Raw genomic sequence first — 13,430 nt, 5'->3', positions numbered from 1 at the left:
AGCGTTACCGGGGTTTATCCGAAGAAATTCTGACTAACTAGCGCGTCCAAAAGAGGAGATTCTGCTCAACTTTTCGTTCTGCAAACCCGAATATAATAAGCAGAGCAAGCTCTGCTAATAAGAAAGAACCCCTTAGCCCTAACCGAATATATAAAAAGAAACTTAGCTTATGCTTACTGTGTCAACCAAGCAGAAAGGATGTTGCAACGTTGTAGATATACAAGGAAGCAGTTGCACAAATGTAAGGAGAGAAAGATATATTACATCTACGTATAATGAAAAAGACCTTAGCTCTAAATAATAAGGTAGCAAGAGACTTAACCTTTGCCTACTGTTCTATAAGCTGAGCATGAAGGATATTGCAGGATTGAAGACATACAAGGAAGCATTACATGCATGTGTAGGTGCGTGCAAGGGGAACAAGATAATATGCAACTAAAGACAGAAAGGGAGAATCCCTTAGCTTGAAACCTACATGCAGCAAGATACCCGTACCATCCTACCTATTCTAATGATCCTGCACAAACAGGAGCAGGCACATATTAGACAAGGTGAGAGAAGTATCATTACATATACATACATACAGAGTGGTCACCCTGACCCCTTAATCCCACCACCAAAACCTCCAAACGCCATCCTAAATCCTTCCCTAAAACCCCACACCAGCTATCTAAACAATTCCCCTAAAACCCCAGCCACGTAGCAGGCCGCGGCCGCCCAAATCCCCGTCTTCACTATCCCCGCCACCGCCCCACCCTTCCTTCTCCTCTCCCCCTTATCCTTCTTCCCCCTTCCCAATTCTCCCTTCCCCTCCCTCAACCTCCTCTCATCCCTTTTCTTCCTCACCTCCTCAATCTCCCTCCGCACCTCCTCCCTCAAATCATCATCCACACCCACAAACCCCGTCGGCGAAAGCCGAGTTGTGCCGTCTACAGGGTTGATCCTGCACCACTCCTCGTCTCTCGCCTCCTTCTCCGTCACCACCTTCGCATCCTGAATCACTGTACCCGGCTCATGGGATTCGCGGATGACCAGCAAATCTGACTTCATCGCGACGATGTCGAAGCCGTGCGGCAAATGCGGGAGGAACTTCACTGGCTTCTCTAGGCGCTGGAGGGCTTCGGGTAGGGAGATGGAGGCCGTTGAAACTGGGTGGTCGGTCGTAATGGTCGAGATGACCGAAACGTCGTCCGTGGTCGCGTTGTACGAGAGTACTTTCCAGGTGCAGGGTCCGGAGTTCTTTTGCGCTGCGGCGGCTGTCTCTGAATTAGAAAGGGGACAGCCCATTACTAAGTCCTCCGATGCGTACGCAGGAGGCGGTGAAATATCGCCGGCGGCCGAAAGATGAACCGTACTCTCGTCTTGCGCAGGTGCGGAATCTAGAGAATCACTAGTGGGAAGTCGTTGCAGCGGGGTCTCTGGCACTACAAGAGGTGAAGCTTTTGCTTGAGCAGGTGAAATTGCATCTTGATGCGGTGGTTCGTGAGTGGGCGGGAGGGCAGCTGAAGGGGCGGCAGGATTCTGTGATAGCGAGGCAGAAAGAGTTTCTTCAGCTGGAGTGCTTTGCGCAGTCACGTCGGAGCTTGTTGCTGTTGTGGGCTCAGAAGCGTTGTCAGGGTTGACTTTCTGCTGGTCTTGGCACCATTTTTCCACTCCCTCAGTGAAACCCCCAGGAGCCCCCTCAGCTCCTGTAACCTGCCGATGACTTACGGCGATGGGGCCATACATATCCCCATAACTTTTGCGGACTTTGTGAACAAGAACATGATCCTTTAGCAACTGCTGTTTCTTCGCCCAGGTGTCCTCCACACCAACGCTATCTGCCTCAGCAGCGGCAGCATCGGCCTCCCTCCCTAGATTTTCCAATTGCGAGCCAAAAGGTCTAAACGTACTGTGTGCCAACGGGCTGACTTGATTGAAGGTTGTCTGTCGGGGAGGCTTTGGAGCCCTCGAGCTACCGTCCTCAGAAAGACCTCGCATAGCAGCTTTTTGGGATTGGATCTCCTCCTCGGGCATCTGTTTGAAGGTGGCATCAAGAACGCTTGAACGAGAAGTAGAAGAAATATCCCAGATGTCCTTCGAATTCGTGAGGCCACCTCCTCCGGCCAACACTTGAGCCACCTCATCCGTGTTCTTCGAGCCCACACAATACACCTGCAGGGAATGCTGAACAAGGTTCGCCAGGGAAACCTGCGTATCCTGCAAAGCAAGAAGGCGGTGACCGATTTCCCAGAATAAAGGCTCTGAGGGGTCTTCTCGGAGGCTTTCTAGGCGTTCTTGGAGCCCCAGTATCAATCTCCGCGTCAGCTTGGCATTTCTCTGCAAGAGAACAGCACCACTGTTCAGACGCTCGGTCATGGCAGCCGAGGTCATGGTGGGAGGCTTGGAGGTCTTCAGGATGCGAAGAGCATCCTCGCACTCGTTCTCCGTCATCACCAAGTCCTGTCGAAGCCTCTGGATTCTAGCTTGAAGTCTTTCACTCGATAGTATTGTAGAAGGCCGTGCAGACGAATTCAGCTGATGTCGGAACAAGTGATCAAGAATGGCGAAGACATCTCTTTCGTTGGCTGCAAGTCTCTTCAGCAAGGGGATACTGCAGGGTAGATCAACCTCCAACTCGTTTTTGACACCTTGGATGGCATTGCGACCCTTCTGCAATCCGGCACCAATGGCTGCTAAAAGAGGGTCAGGCGCAGTAGTCCTATTATTTCGATCCGACTCCGTCGCTTGAATAGGATCCGACCAGAAATGCTTGGTGAAGACATCCCCCCCGGCTTGCAGCCATTTAGTCATGCGGTCCAAGCTCATTTCCAGCACTGGTTCTGAGGTGGAGGCCGTGGTTGGGTGAGTACCAGGCTCCGGGACGACGACCTTCTCTTTCTCCTTCAGTTCTCGTTCTACCCGTCGCGCATACTGATCATTCAGCATCTTAGCCTCAGGCAAGGGATTGATGACCGACTCTTTTTTATGCGTACCCTTGAATTCCTCTTCGAGCTTCCGTCTGGTCGTGGTCTGTTCATGTGCAGTTCCTTTGTTACTCTTTTTTACTCCCATCGATGCTCGGATGTCGCTTGCACAAAGGAAATCTATGTCATCCTGGGGAAGCTGGCTAAGCACATCAGAGGTACATCTAGAACCAGCGGGAGATGTGGTCTCCTCTGCATCTCCTTTATGAGATGCCTTTCCATGGTGGGCAAGGCCCTCATCACCTTTCATCGTTTGCTGATGCTCTGCCGGAACTTGAGTCTCCCCACCCTGCATGGGGCCGAATGAGCCATCAGCAAGCTTGGCGTATTTCAAAGAAGGGCTCTCACTCTCTCCTACAAGCTCTCTTACCTTCTTTTCATTCCATCTCCTCGTAGCCCACTCAATCCTCGCAGCTTCGGACAAGTTCTTCAGATCAACAGGTCTATCCACGTTAAAGGGCTTCTCTTCCTTTCCAAGCTCTTTCATAGCTTTCTCCATACCTGGGGTTACAGAGGAAATAGGTTTCTTGTTCAAAATTTGTAGGACAGAAGGAAGGGAATAATCATGATCGTCAACGTGAATGGAAGTCTGAGTCCACTCTCCAGTCTCGGAATGCCTATGGCTAACTTTAATAACTCGGTCTGGGTCTTCTGGAAATGCGACCTCTGCCTTTAGGATCGGGCGGTGGGCTTCCATTTCACTGCCATTCCCTGGAGATTGAGAAGAAGGAATTGGGGATAGGTCCTCGGTAGGAGACTGTCCACGATTTGACATAGCCGGCCAAAATCGATGCCCTGGTGGTTCACTTGTCGACAGAGACTTGAGCTCAGGAGGTTGACTGCTGATTCCATCGTCCTGGGTGTGTTTAGGTGTGTCAGTCGAAGCTGATTCAGCCTTCCTAGGCTTCGGGGCATATCCGGGTGATGTGCGTCGTTCTAGGACTGTTTCTCTCCAATCCTTGGTCTTGTTCTCCAATCCTAAGACAGTCTTGGGAGGGCCAGGTGAGTCTGCAAGAAATTCCTTGATGAATGCCGCCTCTCGAGTCGATGCCTCTTCCCTAGATGCGGTGTCGTTCTCGCTAATAGAACTTGGCCGGGTTGCCGTTTTGGAGACTCGAGATGTGTCATTCAAAGGAGTGGCTTCTTTAGGAGTAGACGCTCCAACCCTCCAACCAGCCGTCTTGCCATACACCCACTCAGAATTCTGGGCGTCGTCCTTGCGATATGGCTCGCTTCGTTCCTGTGGTCGCCGAGGGTCTGAAGGAGATGCTACACCTGATGATTCTCCGGATCGGTCAATACGGGTAGTCTTGAAAGTAGCTTCCCGTGCCTTCCAGCTAGGGTTCCGCGACTTTGATTGATCCCCGCTATCGATGTTGACCTTCCTCGGGTATGTCGCATCGGAAGCTGCGTTCATGCTGGTGTACGATGGCGGGGAAGGATAGGGAGAATTGCCAGCGGTCTTCCCCAAAGATCCTGTGGCAAGGTCATTAAGAAGATTATCAATTGCGACGTACTCTCCGCGAGGCTTACCGTTATTTTGGGCCTCCGTCCGTTTCTCCCGTCCGGACCACTCCGGGAAGTCCATATCCTTCACCATCCATTTCGGAAAGACCTTGTACATCCACTCCCAGTTCTTTAGTCCCTTCCCCTTGAGCATGTCATTGCTCGCTCCGAACAAGACATGGTACGGATCCTCGTTCAACCGTTGCTTCCAGCGCCGGTAGTGCTGAAGCTGGACCCACTCGAGACCCGATATTCCTGGGGGACGCTTTCCGCCTTCATCGTCGTCCTTGTGCTGGGTGGGTTGAGGTGGCGCCTTAGAGAAGCAGCGGCTCCGGAGCGCAGCCTCGTTGTCGAGGAGGGAGCGACGAACGTAGCGGTGCAGGGGGGAGCGGTACCAGAGAGAGGGATTGCGACGCCACCAGCCCATTGCGACTGTGAGTGCGATTTGATGTTGAAATCGTTGTGGACCCTGTTCTCCCAGTTGATGTCGACAGAGGAAGGTTGGACGACGCGAGAGTTGACACGGTCGATCGCCGGTCTGGAAGGAACGGGTGTTACATCAACAGGGAAATAAGGGAGATTTGAGGGTGAATAGTGTCGTGGGTTTGAGGACAGGAAGAGAGGCAGGTCAAGAAGAGTCACGGGCGCTCAGTGGTGCTCCGGGTGGAGTAGTTCTTCGCCGAGAGCACCGAAGCCTGCATCCGCGTCACAGTCGAGGGCAGCGCTCAGGAGAGAATTAGGGAAGATGGAACTAGGAAGCAATTTCAAAGCTGATGCTCGAAGGGCAGGAGGTACTCAGACGAGCTTCCAAAGTTGATAGTTGTGGGACTGATGTTAACACTCGTGAACTCCCTTTGCCGCCTCGTATCCCCGCCCTAGCTCCACAATACCAATCAGCAGCCTTCGCGGGGTACGCTATCAGCAACCACCTGATCACAAATTCCCATGCATGGTGCAATCTACCGAGGACCGGCAGCCGAAACCCGCACTCCCTCCGCCTCAAACAATCTTTCGGGTATATATTGAATCTCCTGATGAGCCTTCAGCACGTTCCCGAGTTTGTCTAACCCCACTCCGCTTACGACGCGACTCCCCTGCTTATCGATAAGCGGCCAGAGTGCACATGCACGATCCATCTCTTGGGTACCAGGTACTGAATACAAAGTGCTTGATTCACGGACTTGTTAGAATCTAGAATTGAGTAGTAGGTGTAAGAGTGACATCGTTAAACGAAGGGGGATCAGTTCTCTTAATGAATGGTGACTCTCCTGCTAGAAGCGCGACACTGATAAATATCTTTCTGTTTCTACTCACTCCAAAATTCCAAAGAAAAGACATCCCATGACGCGTTCCCCCCAGCCTTTCAGAATATACAACTCAATCTCATACTCATTCCTCTCCTCGCCACCTGTGCTCTCTCTGCACTTGCAACACCCATTCCCGATTCCGACTTGCCTTCCTCTTCCTCCTACCCCGAAGACCAATGGGAAGGATACGACTGCGCCGAGTGCTAAGAGTGCAAGGATAATGTTTGTCTGTTTCAATGCCTGGGTTTCCCGTAGCTATATGGGATTTTCATCGAGGAATACTGTGAGTTTCCTCTACAAACACTCTTGCTTTATTCCACTGAAGAAATCATTGTTCAAATCGTATTAGCTTCTGCTAGACGTAGATCAGGGATGTTGTAACCAATACGGGCGTCTATGTTGAGGGGTTGGATATGATATCTCGCACGTAGCCTGATGGGTACATATGGTCGATTAGCAAACTTACATGCAGGATACCGAAGCGCTTGGCTCATAGATTTGTCAAGATGCAGATGCAGATGCAGGTCAGCAGGAAGTGCTTGCTCATGACCTGCAGCTTCCTCCATACCTTTTCAGAACCTAGCTGATGGGTGTTAGAGCGATACTAGTTCATAGTGACTGATCACTCCTCTGAACAAAATTCCGTAAGTCTTCCGTCAGATAAAGAAAATAACTGAGCATCTCCCACCCATGCTTTCAATTGTTGCGATGTGTTCTCGTCCTTCGAGCACTCTCCTTGAACGCTAAAGCACGCACTAAATGTATGCACTTTTCGTCCCCTTAAACACTTAGCAGCATGGAACCCATGCAACTTTTCGTAAAACTTTAATAGCAGGAGGTCCATTAACCTCATACAAAGCCAGTCCGCGCCAAACTCCCAACACAATTCCGAAGTACGCCTTGAGTGGCACAATACCCACGATTCCTCAAGCAAATCCATATTTCGAAACAACCTCCAAACAAATCGGCTCCTCTAAATATAATCAAGCAGATGCCTCCTCCATCTCCAGCCCCAGATGCATACTCCTCACATGCCGAACGTAGTGGCCGCGTCTCATAAAACCATTGTCCGCTTGTAGAACGGCACTTCACACATGATGCGATAGCTCCGAGGACCTTGTTGGTGCTGACGAGTTTCAACATGTCGATTTAGATCTTTCTTGAACATAAAGGTGCGGCTGCAAGAGTGGTGAGAGTAAGTGATGCAGCGATGGTGGCGATATTTTGTGGGAGAGGAAATTTGTCAATATACGTGAGTGAAAGGTCGTATGGTAGCATTGAAAGAGGAAGAGTTACCTCGAACCTCTTGGTGGAGCGAGCTTAGTGTTTGGTGTGTTTGGGACAGCTTCTTCCTCGGATGGTGGGTTGGCTTCCTAGGAGTTTGTGATTGAGGTTGATGGTTCGTCTTCAGCATTGCAGGTATCTGCATTTGAGGGTGTGCTCTGTTGAAATCAGTCTTGGTGGGCTCCGAATGCGAAATCAGGCTTATCCATGTCAGGCTTATCCGGGTTGAAACCGAAGTAGGCTTCATTCTCACGTGGAGAAACCACCGTAATTTCAAAGACTGGGAGGAATGGGAGCTCTGAGAGTGAGGCGTTTTGGGACGGGGAAATCCGTGTTTAAACCAGCTTCGCAAGAGAAATCGCAAAAGGGTCGTATAATAATGAAAGACCTAATTGTGTAGGCGCTGGTTGTGAAACGGTACAATTCAGTGTTCATTAGGACCCATCATGTCACTCGGAGACGAGTCAGAAGGCAGAAGTTCGATTTCCATTCTAAGCCATGATGTGCAGAGCTGGAAAACAGAGACACTAAAATCACGTTGACACAGGCAAGATATCAAGGCGGAGGGTGTCCTGAAGGTCTCTGCAACTCGATGATGGAGAGAGGATATGGGAAGAGGTGCAAAAGCTATTGTTTCCAAATAAAGGATCCTGAGGTCCTCTACAGTTCGGTGGTGGTGAATGGATATCGGAAGTGGGCGCAAAGTTGTTTTGTCTCCAAGGGTGACCACTGAATGCTCCGGAGTAGAAGGGAAATTTAGCGGCTAAATGTACAGGCTGTTAAGATAGTGTTCCAGACTGGGCGAGATCTGAGTAGTAAGCTCCCCAGGAAGTGACGACATGTACGAACAAGCAGACAGTGAAACGTGAAACGTGAGTGCGACCTACAGCTTAGTATCTCAGAGACTCCTAAGTACCTATGTAATAAAGATTGAAAGAGAAAGGAAACGGCGATGTCCTCGGGAATCCGTCCAATTTATCGCAAAACCGACACCCCCACCACACCCAACAATTGAGGTTCAAGAGGCGCACGCAAGGATGACCTATCACACCAAGATCAGTGGCCGCTGTTGCATGTTCGTAGCGGAGCAGCCTCAAAAGAAGAGAACAATAATCGGGGCCTTCCGTACGAGACTGAAATCGTTGAAAATCCACTCGCGGAGGCTCTTTCGCTATTGTTTGCGGTCTTCAAAGGTTGAGGCGGTGGATGCTGCGAGAGCCTGATGTTGATGAAATAGTTAACTCTATGTTCGCTCGCACCCTCCTTTTTTCGTTCTACCTACCAAACCTTGCGTCTTAGTCTGATCATGGCGGTGGTAGTTGGCTTTGCCCAGAAGTAAGAAGCAGCTACTCCGCGAAGCGAACGGGGATATCCATGGCAATGCAACAAATACCATTGTCTTTGCTCTAAAAGCCTAATTACTTAGCGGGACCAGCAACAAAGTTGAAGGCTGTAACCAGCGCCGTTGAGGGCACCAGTCGGGTATCTTTAGAATCCATCGTCTCCTCCATTTTTATAAAAAATTTCACCCCTTTTTGTCATTCATCATTACCTCATTAAATATGGTCGTCAGGTTGAATCGACGCCTTTCATATGCATATATGTATGCAATGAAACAACCTTTTCAACGCCAGAATTGGGCCCCACTCTGCTGAGAGAAAATGACTGTCAAAGCCCTGCGTACTGTTGAGAGTAGAAAACGCCGCCCATACTTGATGAATCGTTGAGTTAAATCGTTGAGTCGAATGATACTCGAAACGCCTGGAAAGAAACCGGTCTTCCGTGTTGAAATGGAGTAAGATCGTGAATGCGTATACACATTAGTTGGAGAGCTTTAGGCCGTTGAGGCCGTTCGTGATAGCTGAGGCGGCAGACTTGATGCTGCCGACAGCAGATTTTTCGCCAATGCCATTTTGCTCGGACTTGCTCTGAGAGATGCCAATGTTGTGAAGCGGCTTTTCCATGTCTTGGACTTGGAGACCATTGAAAAGAGGGAATATGCCGTGGGCAACGTGGAAATCGTTATGGACTAAATGGTGCAATTAACTTTCGACTGTTCAGTGTATATGACAGAACGGACTCACCAATATTAACAAGATACCACGTATCCACAAGGTCCTCAATGACATAGCGCGATGGACTCACTGAAGAGTGGCAGTTTGCCCAATCTTGGCCGAGCCTGTAAAACTCGTCCTTCCAAGCCAGGAAGCTCACTGTTTCAACAATGGTCGGCTGCACGATCTCCTTACCGGGGAATACGCCCCAAGTCACAGCGTTCGGGCCGTCCCCTGGTGAATTAGTCTTTAAATCTCCTTCCTTGTTAACGGCATAGTAGGTCAGGTCTGGATTACGTTCAATCCTAGTGATAACCTCTGAAATATGCTCAGGAGAAATGAGAACTTCCAAGTAGGCCTTCTGGTAGACATATCCATTCCGTGGTCCCCATCCATACACGATGTCAGATGATTTGGCTCCGTCCACAGCCGGTTGTGAATTGATCGTAAGGAAGCCACGCCGATTGAGATCGATGAGGTCTCCCTTGAGAGTATCTGCCTCCTTGGAAATTGGGGCTTCGCTCCAAGGGAGGGACTCCAGCTTGCCGCTCATATACCGTACAAACAGGTCTGAGATGTCTTTTATTGAGGCTGGTGTACCCCAAAGTTTGATGTTCTGTTCATTAGTACCCTTCAGGCCAACCCCATAAGCATCCAACTCGCCAAAAGCGGGTGATCTAGCGTCACCCCAACGGCCGTTGGGGAATTCATCCCAATCTTGAGTGCGGGCCACGTAAGATCGGTTACGGTTGCGCCAAAAGATCGGACGTACATTCTCGTCTCGGCGGTTGAGGGCAAGGGAAGGTCTCCAAGGAAGTGGCTTCTCCAGAGGACTCTCAAGATCAGGGAGCAGATCGAGTTCTTCAAGGACCATGCGAGTTGCTTGGGCTAGGTTCATGGTGTAGAAGTGCAGGTGCAGGATGCCGGCGTCGATGAGCTTACGGCACATCTCTGCAACAAGGTCCTTGCCGACCTCACGAACCTCGACGTCATCGTTCTTAATGGGCTCAAGGGCTTCTGTCCAATGAGCTGGAATGCTGCATTTCGTCCAGTTCGCCCGACGTATGAATGCGGCGTGCGTATGAATTGGCATGATCCCTGGAATGATAGGGATATCGATGCCCCTCGCCCGGACTTTGCTAACCCAGTCCAAAAAGATGTCGGTGTCATAGAACATTTGCGTTACAATGAATGTTGCGCCGGCATCGACTTTCTCCTTGAGGTGGTCGATGAGCAAGTCCACATTGTTGTTGTCTTCGCAGCCTTCTGAGTATCCCGCGACGCCAATGTCGAAATGGTTCCCGTAACGTTCACGAATGTATTTCACCAGATCCTTGGCATAATGGAAGCCTCCTTTTGTAGCCTCCCACTTCTCTTTTTCTCTGGGTGGATCTCCCCGCAGAGCCAGTATGTTGGTGCAACCAGCCCGATATGCTTCCCTCAAGGCCTCGTCGATCTTCGACTTCTCCATGTCGGTGCAGGTGAGGTGCATACAGGTCTCAAGACCATATGCTGATTGAGCAACCTTGACCATCTCGCAAGTGAGGTGCGAAAGACGACCGCCTGCTCCCCATGTTATGTCAATGAATTGAGGACCGAAGCCGTGCATGCGGTCCATGCGGTCGTAGAGGTTTTGGACACCCTGGAAACCGTAGTCAGTACCTAGTCAGTAAGACAGATGGGACTCTCTATGCTTACCTGGGCCGTCTTAGGAGGGAAGAATTCAAACGAGAATGTGGGCTTGCCCTCCGCCCTCGCCTGGGCCAGCTTCTGAGAGATGTGCATGGTGAGGGCACAATGGGGGAAGAGAAAAAGAAGAGGAAAAAATTGACGACTATCACTCTGCGGTGGTATCTAAGTGGGTTGATTTGCAAAGACTGGCAATACACCGAGTATACGAACCCCCGGAGAGTTTTGGGCTCGTGAAAGCGGGCGTGCCGGGCTCCTTCAGTGTGCTCACCGCACCCCTGCGCGCAGGAAAAAGCTACCTACCTCCGACTATCCAAAATAACGAGCGCGAGCCCAACGATCCGCAAGCTCCCGCTGCATGTACCGCAATCGCTCTGCTAATTTGGCTTGTGGGCGGCGACGAGGATGTTTTGCTGATGAAAGATGAAAGGAGAGGGAAGAGTTTTACGAAGTCCCCAGTTGGGGGAATCGGAGAACAATCGGAGCCAAGCGTTGTCAGAATGGTGAAGCTCGCGCATGACCAGCCACACGCATCCCCACGTTTTCATTGTCCTCCACTATCTATAGCTAGGCCAATTGAGACTACTGAGATTCTACACTTCCTTCTTGGCACAAATTGGTCTGCACATTGCAGGAAAAGTAGCCAGATATTGAGGATGTGGCTCAGGAACGCCTTCCCCGCAGATGCCTTGTTCCTTTCCCCTGCACCGATCCGATGCCCAGCCTTCGTCCCCGGGCTTTCCTTATGCAGTAACCCTGGCACTCCTGGACATCTGCAATTTGCTTGCATTGTCGTGACGTCGTCCAAATTTAAAGAGTCTGGGGTCCCCTTATGATCGACGAATATCCTCATCCCAGAGACAATATCAATTTCAGTCAATTGAATTCGCGATGCTGCCGCTCTCGCGACCTCGCCGCATCGTCGGGGTAAGCCTGAAGATGTATTACGACCTGCAAAACACTCTCTCGTATGTTCGGGGTGTATATCAACTCGATGGCGAAGCGTGGAACGCACGCGTGGATCTCTTCGTGATCCCCGACTTCGTGACTCTGATGGAGTCTGCGCGCATCCTCGAATCCTCGCACGTCATGCTTGGAGCCCAGGACACTTTCTGGGAAGACAATGGGGCATACACAGGAGAAGTCTCTCCCCTCGTTTTGCAACAAGCTGGCGCAAAGATTGTAGAGATAGGGCATGCAGAGCGAAGAGCTATGTTCGGAGAGACTGACGACTGGGTTGCGAAGAAGGCTGGGGCAGCGGCGCGGAACGGCCTAATACCGCTGGTCTGCATTGGAGAGAAGACGTACCACAACATTGCCTCCGCTGCCGTAGGCATGGCAGTGGAGGAGTGTCGGCCCCAAGTCTCTTCAGTGCTGGCTGCTGTGCCAGACGATGTTGAGGTCATCCTTGCATATGAACCCGTTTGGGCGATTGGCGCCTCTAAACCGGCGAACCCCGATCATGTTGTAAATGTCACGAAAGAGCTCAGAAGAATGACTAGCAATCGGAACGGAGTAACGAGGATTATCTATGGCGGTAGCGCAGGGCCAGGAACTTTTGCCACGATTGCCGAAGGTGTGGACGGTCTTTTCCTCGGACGGTTTGCGCACGATATCAACAATCTAAAGCGAGTCATTGAAGAAGTTGGGGAGGCTTGAAAATATGATACCTGCCAACGTATACAGCGTCGGGCTCCGAACCTCCTGACTTCCCCGTTTGGAATGATCTTTGCGATCACGTGACACGCATCAGCTTTTCCTGTAGTGGTCATATCATAATTACATTTGGCTGTCATTCAACCAGTTAGACGGCATCTGTCTAAGCCCATGTGAGACAATGGTACTTTATACTCTCTCGGACGCTGCAATTTGCATTGATATGCTTCGGATATTTTCGGATATTCCTCCCCTCAACCCAACTCTTCCCTGTCTTAACAATTAATCCTTGTCCCGGATCATTGATTGCGTTCCCCAATCATGTCCAATATACTGGGAATCGTGGTCGATGCCATCATTATAGTCTCGGAGATGTTATTGTTATCTCTGACGACATCGCTATCAAGACTAGCTACCAAGCTTCGCGAGTAGGAGAAGCAAAAGCTTCGGGGAGAATTGCGGAGATTGCATAGAAATAATAGGGCCGCTAGATAGGCTAGTCCGAGGATGAGAGAAGGGGCGGACAAGGAGCGGGCGGCCCTGTTAATTCTATCCCTCCCTGTCCTCAGAGACTAGCGAAAGAAACCATGGATTTCGAGCAGATTTCTGGTTTTTCAGGAACTATGATCAGCTCTTTTACCTTTCGTCTCCTGTCTTTTCCAGCTCCCTTCTCTGGGATTTGCTCCAACCGCGCCATAATCAACCGTCCCTCCCGGTTTCTCCACGATATGACGGAATGCTTATCGCCCCAACACTGAAGGCCGTGGAGAAATTTTCGACACGTGCCGCATCTCTCTGCACTCTTTTGCATAGACTCGAGTTTTAGAATCTCGGAGATCCAAGGCCCGGTGGTTGGTTCTTCATAGTTGACGAGGAAAAGGCAAAAGCGGCAAGTTGTTTGAAGATCTGCCTGATCCATATCTAATGGTGAAGCGTCAGCATATCTTGGATGTAGATATAGGAAGCTT

The 13,430-nt window shown here is 50.5% G+C and overlaps 3 protein-coding genes across 3 annotated transcripts; 1 reads left to right on the top strand and 2 right to left on the bottom strand.

Moving 5' to 3' along the window:
- Positions 1-666: 666 nt before the first annotated feature.
- On the bottom strand, positions 667-5,291 carry BDR25DRAFT_343668 (uncharacterized protein; the record flags this gene model as incomplete). The annotated part of the gene is made up of 2 exons (XM_033693849.1): positions 4,500-5,291; positions 667-4,442 (listed from the first exon to the last, which is right to left on the bottom strand). Exons 1-2 carry the CDS (start codon positions 4,897-4,899, stop codon positions 667-669), a joined length of 4,176 nt encoding a protein of 1,391 aa, XP_033546545.1. The 5' UTR covers positions 4,900-5,291.
- Positions 5,292-8,883: 3,592 nt separating this feature from the next.
- Positions 8,884-10,902, bottom strand: BDR25DRAFT_228239 (methylenetetrahydrofolate reduct; the record flags this gene model as incomplete). The annotated part of the gene is made up of 3 exons (XM_033685269.1): positions 8,884-9,092; positions 9,148-10,759; positions 10,816-10,902. 3 exons carry the CDS (start codon positions 10,900-10,902, stop codon positions 8,884-8,886), a joined length of 1,908 nt encoding a protein of 635 aa, XP_033546544.1.
- A 675-nt stretch (positions 10,903-11,577) lies between these two features.
- BDR25DRAFT_304400 (Triosephosphate isomerase) lies at positions 11,578-12,607 on the top strand. The gene has a single exon (XM_033690203.1). The coding sequence runs from the start codon at positions 11,698-11,700 to the stop codon at positions 12,463-12,465; it is 768 nt and encodes a 255-aa protein (XP_033546543.1). The 5' UTR covers positions 11,578-11,697; the 3' UTR covers positions 12,466-12,607.
- The last annotated feature ends 823 nt before the right edge of the window (positions 12,608-13,430 follow it).

This window comes from Lindgomyces ingoldianus (assembly GCF_010093535.1).
Source record: "Lindgomyces ingoldianus strain ATCC 200398 unplaced genomic scaffold BDR25scaffold_20, whole genome shotgun sequence".
Lineage (NCBI taxonomy): Eukaryota > Fungi > Ascomycota > Dothideomycetes > Pleosporales > Lindgomycetaceae > Lindgomyces > Lindgomyces ingoldianus.
Note: the sequence above shows the minus strand (reverse complement) of the source record. Positions and strands in the feature narration are given on the sequence as shown.

Coding starts and splice junctions, on each gene's coding strand:
- BDR25DRAFT_304400 (XM_033690203.1), top strand. CDS start 11,698: ATGCTGCCGCTCTCGCGACCTCGCCGCATCGTCGGGGTAAGCCTGAAG.